This window comes from Sciurus vulgaris, assembly GCF_902686455.1.
Source record: "Sciurus vulgaris genome assembly, chromosome: 12".
Taxonomy (NCBI): Eukaryota; Metazoa; Chordata; class Mammalia; order Rodentia; family Sciuridae; genus Sciurus; species Sciurus vulgaris.
In genome coordinates this window covers 29,320,498-29,337,191 of record NC_136473.1, presented here as the reverse complement: position 1 = coordinate 29,337,191, position 16,694 = coordinate 29,320,498, and the positions used below count along the sequence as shown (strand labels likewise).

The 16,694-nt window shown below is 38.6% G+C and overlaps 1 protein-coding gene across 1 annotated transcript in view; it reads right to left on the bottom strand.

The window, feature by feature from the left end:
* CUBN (cubilin) overlaps window positions 1-16,694 on the bottom strand; it is a 286,894-nt gene that overhangs the window by 112,168 nt on the left and 158,032 nt on the right. The window contains exons 32-37 of the mRNA XM_079108165.1: window positions 12,210-12,369; window positions 10,603-10,716; window positions 8,746-8,856; window positions 7,360-7,488; window positions 6,373-6,505; window positions 31-236 (exon numbers count right to left, since the gene is read on the bottom strand). Of these exons, the coding sequence (XP_078964291.1) occupies window positions 31-236; window positions 6,373-6,505; window positions 7,360-7,488; window positions 8,746-8,856; window positions 10,603-10,716; window positions 12,210-12,369 (853 nt within the window). The remainder of the gene's footprint in view (window positions 1-30; window positions 237-6,372; window positions 6,506-7,359; window positions 7,489-8,745; window positions 8,857-10,602; window positions 10,717-12,209; window positions 12,370-16,694) is intronic.

Sequence of the window (16,694 nt, the reverse complement as noted above, 5' to 3'; positions counted from 1 at the left end):
ACAAGGCATCACTAAAGGAGAACGACTTACTCTTAGCAAACGTGGCCTGGAAGCCCAAGCCACTGCCTGAGCCATCCGAGACAAATCGGATCCACAGAACATGCCCCAAAACAGACGAATAATTGAGTGGTAGGAAGTTTCCGCAGTAGCGTCCCACCAAGTGACCCGTGGCATTTCCTTCCCTTATCTCCACGAAATCTCTGCTACAGTTCTGAGAGTCTTCTAACTGGAAAGATCTGATTTGGAGAAAACAAAGTTAATAGGGATTAAACCGAGAGAATAATCTTTGGGGTTATCCTGAATCACAGACTGAGTTAACTTGTTCATTTTTTTAAAACTTTCTCTAACTTTGATCAAAGGTCCTTTGGCTATATCAAAATAGCCAAATTTTCAAATTTGTTGAAATGCCTATAACAAGAGACACGAAGATAATAGGCTGCCCTCAAAGTGTTTTCTCCTAGTGGAAAAAAAATGGGCAAGAATATAGAATAATAGTAATAATATAGAATAATAGTAATAATAATAATACTAATGTCAAGAGTACCATTGGAACTATAAAGCAATAAGAGGGGGCTGGAAATGTAGCTTGAAGGAAATAAATAAAACACGGTTTGGGGATAAGAGTAGACAAACCGTAAAATGAAATAGGAAAAAAGAAAATATTCCAGAAGAGAACTTGCAAATATGCAGTCAATACAATAGGATGCAAGGTACCAAGTCAATTTAATAAAAAAGTGGTTTTATAACAACTGGATATCCTTATGAACAGGGAAAAATAAAAGAAAAAAAGACCTCAACTCTTGCCTCTCTTTATATATGGAAAACAATATTTCTCATAGATGTAAACATAAAAACTAGAATCATAAAACTCCTAGAAGAAAACAGAAGAATATATTTGCAACCTTTCTTAGAATGCAAAAAGCACTAATCATAAGATAAAGAATTAGTAAGCTTAACTTTATCAAACATGTCTCCTCATTAAAGACATAAGAAAATAAATAGGAGCCATGCAGAGTGATGCATGCCCAAAACCCCAGACTAAGGAGGCTGAGGTAGGAGGATAGCAATTTTGAGACCAGCCTCAGCATTTTTTTAAGACCTCAACAACTTAATGAGAACCTTAAAAATAAAAAGGGCTGGGGATGTGACTCAGTGGTAAAGCACCCATGGGTTCTATCCCCAGAAGAAAGAAACAAAGGAAGGAAGGAAGAGAGAGAGAGAGAGAGAGAGAGAGAGAGAGAGAGAGAGAGAGAGAGGGGGGGGGGGTGGGAGAGAGAGAGGTGGGAAGGGAGGAAAGGAAAGAAAATGAATAGGCAACTTATGGACTGGGATGGGTGAGGGGAGTTACTTGCAAAGCATGTATCTAACAAGGGACTCAAAACTACAATATAAAAGGAATTCCCCAAACAGCAAACAACAACAACAACAAACCGAATTTAAAGTGGACAGACTTGAACAGACATTCCTAAGAGAAGGTTATGTGACTGGCCAAAGAGAATGTGAAAGTGCACCCAGTGGCTACTCATCAGACCAGCCATTAATATGACAAGACATTATTTTACATCAATCAGAATGGCCAAAATAAAAAAAGACTAACGAGATCCAAGGTTGACAATGACACAGAGAACCTGGAGGTCTCATCGATTTCTGTGGGTCTGTACATCCAAACAACCACTTCAAGGAATTAGTTGGCAGCTTCTTGTAAAATTACATACACATCTATTTAAATTTCACTCCTAGGTGTTTACCCAAGAAAAATAAAAGCACATGACAATGCTCGTCAATATCCAAAACATAAAACAACTCAAATATCCTTCAACAAACTGATAAACAAAATCAATCTCTCTCTCTCTCTCTCTCTCTCTCTCTCTCTCTCTGTCTCTCTCTCTGTCTCTCTGTCTCTCTCTCTCACACACACACACACACACACACACACACACACACACACACACAATTTTGACTATTATATTGCCAGATATAGTCACGGGGATTAGGAACAGAATAACAAAGAAAACTAGACAACGCGCCTCATTTTTTAGAGAGCTTATTCTAGGAGGAAAGATACAAAAATAATAGATAAACAATAAGACAGTGGTAAGTTCTAGCAGGAAAAAAATAAAGTACAGTTTGGGGCTATTTTAGGTAGGACATCCAGGTTACATCTGTCAGTTAAAAATGGATGCTGTTTTCAATAGCAATTTAAACTAAGGTGCCTAGGGATAGGTGTAACAAAAGGCCTATTAGACCTTTATGGAAAAACATGAAATTTTATTGATGAACATAAAAAAGACCTAAATTAATAGAGAGATACCTCAAGTTCAAGAATGTGAAGATCACAATCATAAAGATGATAAATCTTACAAAATTAATTTATAAATTCAGGGCAATGCCAGTGCAATCAATAAGTATGATTCCACGTATGTAGAATGCAAAACAGAAAGCAGTAATCCGTGCAGTGGAACTGGATCTATACACATATATTAGAAGTATAAAATACAGGGGGCCGGGGAGATAGCTCAGTTGGTAGAGTGCTCGCCTCACAAGCACAAAGCCCTGAGTTCAATCCCCAGCACGGCAAAAAAAAAAAAAAAAAAAAAAAAAAAAAACTTGAGAAGTATAAAATACATATGGAAATTATACACATAAAATCCAAGCTCTGGGTTACTGCTGTGATGAGAAGTTAGAGGAATATGAATGGGAACTTTTGCTGCCTTGTAATATTTTATTTACATAAAAGCATTTTTTAAAGAAAAAGGTAATTCAATTAGTAAAAAAGAAAAGAAAAAGAGGAAACCAAGTACAAAGTATTCTTTTTCCTTAGGCTGTTGGAGAGAGATTTGCTAAGAGGACAAAGGGAGGAAGAAAGAATGGCTTAATAAGACTACAGAGAAAAATCCATCAGGAAGGAAAAAAAAAAACTAAAATATTTCAAGAACAGAAAATGTACTTCTGTGCTGTATCTTTCAGTCAAGAAATGATGTGTGGTAAAACTTTATACTGTGGTCAGCACAGTGATCCCCTGGGGCTCCATCCAGCTAATGGATTAAGATGCTTAGGGAGAACCAGCTGAGGCCCCAGTCACCTGAGGCCACTCCACTGAATCAATGTATCAGGTTCACGTTCCAGAGTTCATGGCTAACCAGAGCACAGGAGCAAGCTGATTGTTCCACTGTGTTCTACTACCCTCACTTCTCAAAGCAGACACCAGCACTGGTAAATCTCTAACCAGAAAAACAGAGACAGTAGCTCTCATGATCCCAGGAAGTGGGTCATTACAGTACAGATCATCTGGACTATATATTCTAGATGCAGGTTTAGCAGCAAACTATGACTAATAATTGAGAAGCAGAGGAAATCAGGACATATCCACATCAGGCAAAGCAAAGTATATATTTATCTTGCCTCCCTTTATTTCCTGGACAGTCTGGTGTTTTGCAATATGAAATGTATACCTACAATCATTTTTTGCAGGAAAATAACCTAAATCCATGTTTTTAGGGAGACTTGGCAATTTCTCACTTAAATTCATGTTCAATTTTACTACCTGTAATATTCTCAACAATGCAAGACATGATAAAATTCCTCTGCTTCTCAGAAAGTAGAAATGGAAGAAAGGGAGAATATTTTCCTCAGAAGGGGAATTGCATGAAATGACCTCTTAAAATCTTTCTGTTCTAAGTGCCATATGTGGTCCAGCAGCAGGAGTATCACCTGAGAGTTTGTTTGAAATGAACAATGAGGCCGCACTAACTAACTGAAGCGGGATACTAATTTTAGTGAGATTCCATATGATCAATGGGCATATTAGAGTTTTGCCTAATTGTCCAGACCATGAAGTAAAGATCTTTTCTAGCACTGTACTATAACCTAGTGCTAATCTAGAACAAAGCAAAGCAAGACATTTCATGAATCACTGTAGAAATCATGGTAGGTCAATATCTATAAGAATTAAATTAACTTTTTAAAAAGCTTTATTTTTACTGTAAATCTTCGCTTTAGGCCAGTACCTTTTATAAACAAATCTACCCTTTGGCTAAGATCCGTTAGTTAAAAATACAATGTGGAACAAAAATAATACAATCACTGTTTCTCATTATCTCATGCTGATTCTTGAACCAAGACCAGTCGCTTTCTAAAAGCACTCTGCAAGCAGAAAATACAATTTCTGCTAATTCCTTTAAATATCTGCTTTACCAAAAAAATTCCTCCTTTTTAGGTTTTATTTCTCCCTTTTTGTTGCAAATCCGACCATAATTTCTCCAGTTTTTCTCCCTATTCAATTTCATCACCACAGTATCCACAATCCAAACCCTGTGTTTTAGAACTTGATGTGATTCAGATGCTTCTCATATGCTTCTCACACACTCCAGGGAAAAATTTCTAAGTACCCATCTGGATACAGTTTAGATCAGGGCAGAAATAACTCACAAGACTTGCCATGAAACCATCCTCATTACCACGCACACGTAAAGAAGCATCTTGCCTTCTACAAAATGCATTTTAACAATAAAACTCAAGCAAGTAACACAAAGTAGTCAAAATTAATTTCTTACAGGTGAGAAAGGAAACAGATGAGTTGCTATGATTTTTCTACACAGTAAATGGGATGCAATGTCCATTAAACAGTACAATGGGTGAAACTTACACTTGCATTTATAAGCTACCATTCTCTAGGAGGAGAGCCCACAGTTGTCCATTTGGATTTACTTGTGAAGTATCGTAGAAGATACTTTAGAAATGGCAGAGGCTGAGAGAATTAACGTTCACCCAACACCTGCTGAGCAACAGACTTGTGTTGTACGTTTCAAATTTGGTGTCCTTAATCCTAGCAGTGGTCCTGCTACAGAAGAAATTTATCTTTTGAGGTTTCAATGAAAAAGCCTCTGAAGTTGATTTTTTAATAATTCATCAAGAACTGGGATCTTATCTTTCTTAAACACCACTAGTACACAGCCTAGTTCCTGCAACCACTGAATGTCAGAGTGGCCAAGAGTGTGGATTTGGTAAAGACCAAGAGGAAGTCATTTCATCTGCAAGAATGAGGCCTAGTAAGCCACATGAAGGACCTTGGACTTCACTAAAAGAACAACGATCGTGTTTTATTCATCATTATCAAGAAAGCATCCATCACCAGAGCAGCAAGTACTTACTGTGTGCCTTAGGATTTCGATAAGCATTTGCTTAATATAAGAATAAATATGTCAGGTAAAATTATACACAAAGATTTGGTCCCATACTGAGTTTTGTACCTTCGGTAAAGACAAAAGGAAGCTAAAACCTCATTGGCAGTTTAAACCTGCATTGCCTTTCAGGCATGAAAAGGGTGACTTTGTCTTAGCACAAGGCCACATACATCCTGAAGTAGCACCGTGATGGATTAGAGAAAGAAACTTGAGATGTTTAAACTTGGTCCACATATAAGTTGTTGTCTCACATTTTTAATCAGCTCTTGCTGCACAGATTCTAAGAGCCAGACTTTTGAATAAATAAATAGTCAAGTGTCTTCCAAACAATCTTCTCTCAATATTAACTTACATTATTTTCAAAAAAGAATTAGTAATTCCAGAGCCCAATAATATGTACTACTAGAGTGTGCATATCTTTTAATTCAAAATGGCAATTTAAATACCAGAGTATCCTCAACCAGGTATTTGCTAAGCATCCATTAGCAAGGTGGCGTATCATAGTACCTTTCTATTGCTTGACTGAAACATCCTATTGCACACACCATGTGCTTTTTACATCCAGTTCTGGGAAATACTATTATTCCTGTTTAAGGTAAGATTACTTGGAATGTGGTAGGATCCTACTGATCAATATCCATAGTCTATATTCAAAAAGTGCTAGAATTCAAAGAAAGAAGCACCGGAGTGATTTTGCAAATCAACTACTAAGTTCCAAAAGAACTTCCAAACTCATTCTTTTGATAGGAAAAAAAATGCAAAGTGGATTGGGGTCAGGATAAGGCCTGTGAGTGAAGAAGTTTAATTGACACGGAGCTGTCCCCTGGAAGAGAAAATGTTAGCAATGGTCTGGAAGAACCAATGTACTGAATTCTAAGAAAAGATAAAAGAATTGTTCTCTGAATATAAATATTCCCTAAATTTATGAACCAAAAGCTTAAGAATGTACTGCTGGCAATGTCAGGCAGGACTCTAGAACTACTTTTGAGAGAATCTTAATGCTATTTATAACCCAAACTATGACTAAAACAGAGGAAATATGAAAAATAAACTTCCTAAAGTTCCCACTGTATTCTCTCTAGCAGTTGCTTGGACACATGTGCTGTTAGTTGTCCATCCTATTAGTAACAGTGCTTCCTTCCTGCAGATTCGTTAGCACTGAAACAATACACCATAAAAAAGGATTTACATAAAAGACAGCTGGAGTCGGTTGCCAGGGGAACTGACAATGTTCCAGACACATTCCATATTAGGGGGATAAACTTCTGGATAGCCAGGGCTGTCCAAGATGCCTTCGGCCATGTGGAAGGTTCCACCACACACTGGAAAAAAAGAAAAAGAAAGAGCGTGTCAGAGCAAAGATGGAAGCAGCTCAGGTAAGATAAAGCAGAAAGAGCATTGAAACCAGCATCAAGAAACTTGGAATCTCCATCTCAGTTAAAAAAAAAAAAAAATGTCATATATAAGGAAAAGGTTCTAGAAACTGGAACCCCAAAGCCACACAGTGGCTAGATCAAAAGGGATCTCTGCACGTTTTCTAAAAGCCTTTTCTCCCCATGAACTATAACTGGGTAATAATAGACTTGTTTTTAATCCTACAACCATTTGTTTTTTCTGAACAAGATTATCATCAACTCTGGCCTAGGAGAGAAGGCAGATTCCAGTTTTTCCTTCTCAGAAGAACACTGGAACACACACCACCATCTCGCAGGGCTTCCGCTTTTTATTCCCACAGGACTAGGAGTCGGAACAGGCCTCTCCTGGCTGAGAAGCCCAGGCTGCCTGGCCCTCTTTCCTCCCTCCCCACGTGCTTCATCTACCCTGACATCCCCATCAATATCCACGCCCTGCTTGAGCCCAGCTGTGAGGCTCAGGAGACATGGCTGTGCATCCACAGGAGATGGAGATGCCATCAGATGCCGGCAGCCAGGAGCCACCACAACAAGCATCACTAGGACCCAGGTCAACAGGTCATCTGAGATCCTGAGATGTGGCTAAAAACGCAGGCAGGTTTCTAGCTTATTCTCCCCAGTCTTCTTAGAACTAGAAGAAGGTCAAGTCAGCCAGAGAGGTGATTCAGGAAACTATCCCCCAACTTTGAAGGTCAATGAGTCCTAAACGACAGACCTCCACCACACACGCTGACCTAGTCCAGCCGTTTGCTGACGTTTCTTACCCGATGTGGATGCAGCATACGTGGCATGAAAACCATCAAAATTCAGTCCAGAATCAGAGACGAACCTCAGTGTCAGGGCACTGCCAAAGGACGTGATGGGATGGGGCATGGAGGTGCCACAGTAACGGCCTGAATAACGAAGATGATGACAAGAAGCATGAACGGTGACCTGGCAGAGGTCACAAGCACAACTCCACTAGCATCATGAGAGACCCAATTACACAGAGAAATCACTACCAGAACCACATAGGTCAAAGTTAGCGTCTGAGGCAATGCCTGAAAATTTAAAATAAATGTTAAATACAAGCACAGGAGAGATGGTGATACACAGATAAAGAATAATAGATGACCAGAGGAAAAACTTACATGTCCTGGCTCCAAATGTATTAAAAGAAGACACAGCAGTGACCTGCACCATTAATGCACTAATAATGAGTCTCAAGGTGCTATAGGTCATCACAAGCCAGATGACCAAACTTTGACTCCTGGCTCTGCCATTTACCAGCTACCTGCCATGAGGCAAGTTTTAAATGCTGTGTGCCTTGGGTTCTCCATATGAAAAGGGGTAAGTTGAAAATAATAAAACCTGTATCATAAGGGTATGAGAACTGAGTTACTATTCAGAGAGTATTTTTAACATAGTACTCAGCACAAGGCATGATATGTAAGTTTTTGTTAAACAGCATACCCTTGTCCTGGGTCAAATGTTTATGGACAATTATCTCAGGCAATACCAGGAGGAGTGAGCACATAGCATTGAGTGTTCCCTGATTGTCCATTATTGTCTCAATAAGCAAAAGGCAAAGCAACATCTCTTCTCTGACAGATCTGGTACCCATCGAGAGAGAAGCTTGTGTAACAAAACTGAAAAAAAAAAAAAAAAGTAGTAAATTCTTAGAGAAAGCTTAAATGACCTGAGATTATGTTACTTGAAGACATTTTAAAAATTAGCAGCACTTTTTAATTTACTGGGATGTCTAAACAAATTTTTAATTTAATTAATAAAGCCGTCCTTGCTTCCACTGAGGACAAAGACATGGTCTCAATGTGGATGTAAGAACTTTTTTCAAATATTGGCAAAAAGTTTCTGACAATTCCAGTGTTGGAATGGCCTTCATTCCACTATTCTCTCAGACAGTTGCAATTTTTAAATTTTCCTTAAAAAAAAATACACAAACAACTCGTGTCCTTGAATATAAACGAGCTGAGTGTCTTGAACCCTACATTAAATCCTGCTTTCCTACCCTCTAATTACCTTTACTTGGCTTATGCTGTTCCTCATATTTATTGGAAACATTTAGCCTTGAGTGGGAACCTATAAATATGTAGGTACATAAATGACAGGCAGCCAAAACCACAGCTGTACGTGGGCAAGCACTGTAGTACCTCGGAGGGGTGCATCATAGTAGTCGCCATCCAAAATTTCCAGAAAGTCATGTATGCACCCTGTACTGCTTTCCAGTCCAAAGTGGGTAAAGGAGAGAGTAATATGATTGACTGTAAGAAAAAAAGAGAGGAGGTTATTGTTTAAACTACTGGCAAAAAAAAAAAAAACAGAAATTTTACTGGGGATAGCTTCAGTGGAGGGTTTTTTCAGCAGGGAAGTAAGAAATCTGGCAGATTTGCCCAGCGGTTGAGTGAGCAGAGGGGAGGGACTTCTCTGCTCAAGGGTTTTCTTTGAAGAGCAACACAATCGATGTTTTTGAAAGTGCCTGTAGAATCTGAAATGCTGGTAGTTGTAAATAACAGGACTCTTGGGTAGGGTCTTCCCAGGAACTTTGAGACTGCTTTGCTGGAAAATCTAGTCATTACACATTGTTATCTATCATTACCATGTTCATTTCCTAGGCCTTTTTCTCAGTAGAACAGGTTCCAGAAACTCTGAATCTTTACATGTGCTTGTAAATGAGACATTCTTTTCTCACTAGCACACACATCCTAGCACGTTCAAGTTTATTTTAAGGCCAGAGCTAGTGCCCTAGAGGTTCGGAGTCATTTATCGAGAAAGCTTTGAATTACTTGCAGAACATCAAGTGCCTGGGTACATTTTCCTTTTGTTGTTCTTCCAGGGTCCCTGGTCTTCAGAATAGGATCCTTTCCTGTTGTTGTCCTTGAGGCAGTGAGATCTTTTATCTAAATGCTTTACAACTCATTAGAAAATAATCAGTAAGCACAATACTGCTGAGCTCAAGGCAGGGGGCTTCTTTATCCATGCCCAGTTAGGGCTCTACCCTCTCCAGTCTGCAATTGGCTAAGGATTACATCACTGCCCCCCCCATCTTATGCAGATCAACAAAGATGCTGTGAATTTGTTAACTCTTAACACCACTAGGGAAAGTGTCAGATAATATTTAAACCAAACACTTCATTTTGTAAATTATTTTGTACTGGAGACTGAGAAGTTTAATTGATTTGCCTATTTTCACATAGTGATGTCATTAATTCCAGAACTGAGTAGAGGAGTTAATGACTTTTTCACATTGTGTCTGAAATACATTTTTCCTGAAAACTTTAAAGGAGAACAGAGCTTACATGCAACAGGATTCATAATGGCCCCACCCCTTTGCAGTCATTCTATTGTGCCCCAGAGTGGTCTCCTCATTTTCTCTGCCAGTAAAATGTGAACAGTAATCCTGATCAACAAGCTATCATGAGGTCTCAAAATAAGATGCTAGGATTCCAAAAAGAAAAGAAAGGAAGCACTTCTTGAGTGTTTCTGCCAGCTCTCTGCTGAGATTTTTTTTAAATATATACATTGCAGGAGAGGCTGGGTTTATAATGTTTCCCCTTAGATTGAAGATCTGTAGTTTTTTGGCACTGCATTCTCAAACTGTGAGGTATTTCTCCAGCCTATAATTCTTATTTTTCACTTGTTCATGGAACAACTGTCTTGAACATCTACTGTACCTGAGGCACATATGTCAAAACTACCAATTATTTTTGCTTATTTTCAATCTCACATGCTAGTCAATACAACAAGGTTTATCGTTTTGCTATGTTTTGCTAGAAATTGAAAGTTTGGTTTTTTTTTTTAAATCTTTTATATTAAGATAAAACAGTAAAAATTACTTCCCTATCAGATTAGGAAATGCTTGTTCTCCTGTATATCAGGAATTGGGACTTCCAAAGAAGAGGAAGGCCATCAATTGTTACCACCGAGCAGATAAGAACATTACTCATAGACTGACTTCCCACAGACACATCTGCCCCGAACTCCTTTCCTTTCCCATTTTTGTTACTTACATGGAGGTTGAGCTTGAATTATCCAGCTGCAGTTCTGATTGTTTGGATACTTGGCAGGGAACAATGGAGAGGAAATACTATCAAAAGAGTCTGTGAGGATGCGGCCTCCACACACTGGGGGACACAAGCACACATGTGTCATATACTTTTGATTTCTACTAACTGTACAAAACTGTTATTTGATGAAGGAAAACATAAATGATTTTTTCCCCTTGTTTCTGAAATGCATGCCAAGGATGTTTTCTGCCAAGGAAGCTGCACATAAACCATCAGAAAATGGGAATGCACTTAACATTTATAACAATATTCTTCAATTACAGGAAGTCAGAAAGAGGCATAGAACAGCTTATTAAATGGCTATGAATTGCCTGAGTCATTCAAACAAAACTCTGGCCCGATTCTCTTACTCTGTTCGCTCATATACTATAAGTATAGGAATGATCTCTCTCTCTCTCTCTCTCTCTCTCTCTCTCTCTCTCTAGAAAAATATTGATTGAACAGACTTCCTTAGGATAACAGCATAGTATCTGTGGGAGTCCAGGAGAGGGAGAAAGCATTGCCTCTGGAGAACAAAAAAGGAGTCTTCTGAGGGAGGTCTTGGAGGAGGAGGACAGGTGGTCCAGAGAGGGGGCAGCCTGGGAAAAGATACCAAAGAAGTGTTTGCAGAGGCTTGGCTGAGGTTCAGGGCTTACGAGGTGTCAGATGTGATGCAGCCAAGAGTACTAGGCAGGTCGTAGGACCTCTGGTTAACATCTGGAGAGGCTTGGGCTTCATTTTCCAGGGTTTGTGGAGAAAGGCTTTTGCAAGCAACTTTGGAGGAAAGTGGGGCAAGGGGTGGGTGAGCTTGAGGAAGCTGTTATAGTAGTCCAGATAAGAGCTAGTAGGGACTTTTCAATCTAAAGTCAACACTTAAGAGCATAATTAACTGTTAAAAAAAGTATTAAGAAACTTTAAGAAAAAATCATTGAGACACATTAATGTAGTCTGTCTTGCTCCAAAGTCTACAATACATCACTGGGAGTTCTAAATTCAGAAACTGTCCTCATCCAGGGCCCTTTACTATAAAACACAGCCAAGTCTGCTGAAATGGGTGTACTGCATCAACCAACAAAACAATTTTAAGTGAATTATCTAAATCATCCAAATAAAAAGCATCACCACAGAGAAGTCAATCAATAATTCCTCCAGCCCTGAGTTCCTGAAGCTGGATAAAGGGTTTACCTCCATGCAGGACCAGATCAAAGACAATGGGTGAAAGGGTCTTGCAGGAAAAACAGAAGCAGTGAACTTAGAACTAAAACAATGGAAAGACACACTGACTCTAGTATTAGCAGACCTTTAAGCATTATTCTGAAAACTTTTTGAGAATACCCAGTATTTTTGAGAGAGATGCAGACCCATAGGAAGTCAGTATCATTTAAGTTAGACAAAGATAAAAGTATGGCCATTGGAATGATTGTGAGCCCAGCTTCCCAGTTCTATGTAACTTTTTGCACGTTGAGTAGGAGGCTGTGATCAGTGGGTGAGGACTGGTCTCATTTTATAATAGCACCAACAAGCCACTTAGCAATATTTCTCCCACGTTTGGGAAACCACAGGGTACTTGCCTTGCCTGAATTGAGCTCGGAAGCCCCTGCTCTGTCTGGAAGGGCCAGACTGAAATCTCACAAAGAGGCTGTCCCCTGAAGAGGTGATGGGGTTAGTTGGCAGCTGTCTTCCACACACCCGGGCAAGGCGGCTACTTGCAGAGCTTACGCCATCATATGTCTGAGAAAACAAAGGATGAGAAGACTGGTTGAGAACTTCAGCTTTATGTTGGTGAGGCTCTTGATCCATGAACTACCTATACACTTGGGGAGATGGTGGAAACCCATACATTTGCTGAATTTAGTGAAACTGGCTTCAGTTTAGTGTCTTGGCATATAGTTCCATGAGAGTAGTTTCAACTGATTTTTTTTTTTTTTTTTTTTTTGGTCTTTGTGACTAAAATACCTGGCAAGAACAACTTAGAGAAGGAAGTTTTATTTTTGGCTCATGGTTTCAGAGGTCTCTGTCCACAGATGGCCAACTATGTTGCTCTGGGCCCAAGGCAAGACAGAACATCATGGCTGAAGAGCACAGCAGAGGAAAGCTGCTCACCTCAAGGTGGAGTCAGGAGTCAGAGAGAGAGAGGGAGAGAAAGGGCCACAGGGCAGGTGTACCCTTCCAGGGCACTACCCTAGTGACCCATCTCCTCCAGCCACAACCCACCTGCCTGTAGTTACCAGCCAGTCTGTTCATTCAAACTAGGATGAATTGATCAGGTTACAGCTCTTACAATCCAGTCATTGCACCTCTAAACAGTCCTACACTAACACAGGAACTTGCAAGGGTCACTTCATATGAGCATGTCAATACTCAGAACAAGAATGAGTCGCTGGTAATTTCTAGGGATACTGAGAATTAAGCAGGAATTTCTCTGCCAGAGGTACTGTTACATCTATGGATGTTTTCATAAATGCTGTCCCTTTTAGAGCTTTCCTGCCTTCCCTGACCTCAGGGTAGGTCATACACTCAACATGAACTAAGAATGTTTATTGCAAGAATAAGTGGAGGGGTAAATAATTGAGAAATGATGATGAGTAACCCTTCATTGTCAGAAACCCAACATTTATGGTAACTTTCTGTTCTTTGTAGGGTCATGGTCAAGAAATAAGAGAAATGGCGTGCTTCCAATGCTGTGAGTGGTGTGAACCTGATTGAAAAAATTACCTCATTTTTTATTCTTTTAATGTCATGGGCTCTGTCTCTGCCTAGTACGATGCTAGAACTTATCTATCCAGGCGGATGGAAAAGAGACTACATCATACAGACCCAAAATCTCACTATCAACTTGTGAAACTGAAGCTTAGTCATCTATCTGCTTGGAACTCTGTCCAGTACAAACTTTTAAACACTTTTATGTATAAACCAGAGAGAAATGAGTTACTTGTCTTTAGATGGCAATAATAATATATAGGACAAACATTACTATGTTCCAGAAACTGGATTTAGGCCTTCACATACACTGTCCATTTTATCCTTTCAGTCTTTGCTTAAGAGCCTAAGTAATGTAGCCAAGTCACATAATTTCTAAGTGGATCCCTTTGCAAGATAGGAATTGAGCAGGATAGATGCAATACCCTGCCAGTCACCAGAATGGGATTTAAAGTATGAGATTAAAATATGGCAGTTTAACTGAACAAAAATTGTCATTTGTATTTTATAATTTCTAAAAATTATAAAATCATATTTTTTAATTTCTAAAAATTAAATTATGTTTTCCTAACCAATTAAAAATAGATCCTATTTTTTATTTTTTTTAGATATACATGACAGTAGAGTGTATTTTGACATATTATACATACATGGAGTATAACTTCTTCTAATTAGGATTCTGTTCTTGTGGTTGTACATGATGTGAAGTTTCACTGGTTGTGTGTTCATATATGAACATAGAAGAGTCATGTCCAATTCACTCTACTATCTTTCCCTCCTACCTTCTCTTCATCCTCTTTTGTCTAATCCAGTGAGCTTCGATTCTTTCCTCCCCCCACCTCCTTATTGTGTGTTAGTATCCACTTATCAGAGAGAGAAAAAATATTAGGCCTTTGGTTTTTTGGGATTGGCTTATTTCATTTACCATGATATTTTCCAGATCCATCCATTTACTGGCAAATGCCATAATTTCATTCTTCTTTAAGGCTGAGTAACACTCCATTGTGTATATATACCACATTTTCTTTATCCATTCATCTATTGAAGGAAAACTAGTTTGGTTCCACAGCTTAGCTATTATGAATTGAGCTGCTATAAACACTGATGTGGCTGCATCACTGTAGTATGCTGATTTTAAGTCCTCTGGATTTATAACAAGGAGTGGGATAACTGGATCAAGTGGTAGTTCCATTCCAAGTTTTCTGAGGAATCTCCACACTGCTTTCCAGAGTGGCTGCACCAATTTGCAGTCTCACCAGCAATGTATGAGTGTACCTTTTTCCCCACATCCTCACCCACATTTATTGTTACTTGCATTCTTGATAATTGCCATTCTGATTGAAGTGAGATGGAGTCTCAGTATAGTTTTAATTTACATTTCTCTAATTGCTAGAGATGTTGAACATTTTTTTTTTTCGATTATTTGTAGACCATTCGTATTTCTTCTCCTGTGAAGTGCCTGTTCAGTTCCTTTGCCCATTTATTGATTGGGTTATTTGTTTTTTTGGTGTTAAGTTTTTTGAGTTACTTGTATATCCTGAATATTAATCTGAGGTGCAGGTGACAGAGATTTTCTCCTATTCTGTAGGCTCTCTCTTCATGTTCTTGGTTGTTTCCTTTGCAGTGAAAAAGCTTTTTAGTTTGATACCATCCCATTTATTGATTCATGATTTCACTACTTGTGCTTTAGGAGTCTTGTTGAGGAAGTGAGTTCCTAGTTGACACAATAGAGAGTTGGGCCTATGTTTTCTTCTAGTAGGTACAGAGTCTCTGATCTAATGCCTAGGTCTTTGATCCACTTTGAGTTTTGTGCAGGGTGAGAGATGGGGTTTCAATTTCATTTTACTACATATGGATTTCCAGCTTTCTGAGCACCAGTTGCTGAAGAGGCTATCTTTTCTCCAAAGTATGTTTATGGAGCCTTTGTCTAGTATGAGATAACTGTATGTATGCAGGTCTGTCTCTGTGTCTTCTATTCTGTTCTATTGGTCTTGTCTGTTTTTGTTCCAGTACCATGCCATTTTTGTTACTATAGCTCTGTAGTATAAATAAGGTCTGATACTGTGATGCCCCTGTGTCACTTTTCTTGCTAAGGATTGCTTTGGCTATTCTGAGCCTCTTATCAAAATACAGTTTCTAATCCAGTAGAACTGCTTTTCTGGACACTTCCAACACCTTAAACAGTAGCCAAACACCTCTTAGTACAACTACATTTACACTTCAACATATTCTTCAATATTATCACCATTGGTTTACTTCATGGCTTTACTATGTTTTTAGTTGGTTTTATACCTTTCTAAGCTTATACCTATAATATCCTAGGGTTTTAGAAATATTCCATTATTACTATCTTGGTTTACTTATCAAAGGATAAAATATACTGTCTTATAACTTCTGGGGTTATAGAGCTGGGGAACATAGGAACTGCTTTGATCAAGGTACAAGAATGCTTCCTTCTCTGAAGAGATTTATTTATTTGTCAGAACAACATTACTTAATTTCTTTAACTCTCATAAAAAGCTGGTTTCTGTGAAGTTTATAGATGACCTCCTCCTCCCAACACCCACAAAATTTAGAACGTTTTTTCAAGGCTACAGACCTACAAAGGTAAACCTCTTCTAGACTTTAATTTCTCTCCAAATGCAGAAGTCCAGTGAGTAAGTAGATATTAATTCTTCTTTTTCTAAGCCCTTATTTTTGCACTAATTAGTTGCAATGCTAGAAACTTCAGAAAGTCACATGAATGACCATTTTCCTGAGGAGAGCTTCCCAGGCCTTTCCCCACTCCCCTGAAGTCCTGAAATTATGGGCCCTCTGCTGAATTTCATCAGGCTGGGACATTCCTTCACACAGAATAGATCCAAAGCAGAAGGTTTTCAAATACCCTTAAACTGAAATTATATACCAATGGCATGCCAAATGTGTGAGCATGTTGTGATTTTACAGGTGCCATCACAAACATCTTAATCTGATCTGCAACACTATGTGATTTTTTTTTTTAAATGAAGAAAGTGAGTTAAGTATGCTAGCTATTAGGGTACAAGCTTACCCAATGTAAGCTAGCAAGTTATCCAAGATCACACAGCTAATTATCAGCAGTCTTCTCTCACTGAGTTCTACAATGTTTCATGTCACTTCTCTTTAAAATGCTTGTGATGGCTGTTATATATATAAACACACACACACATATATATGATTGTCATTTTATGAAATTTGAAAGCCTCAGACTATTGATAAGGTAGGTTTTTAAACTCCATTTGGAATATGAATTCTCTTGAGAGTGTTAACACCTATAATCTTACATCAGCATTCTCACATTTAAGGTTGTAATTTGCAAAGTTACAAGAAAAGCACAG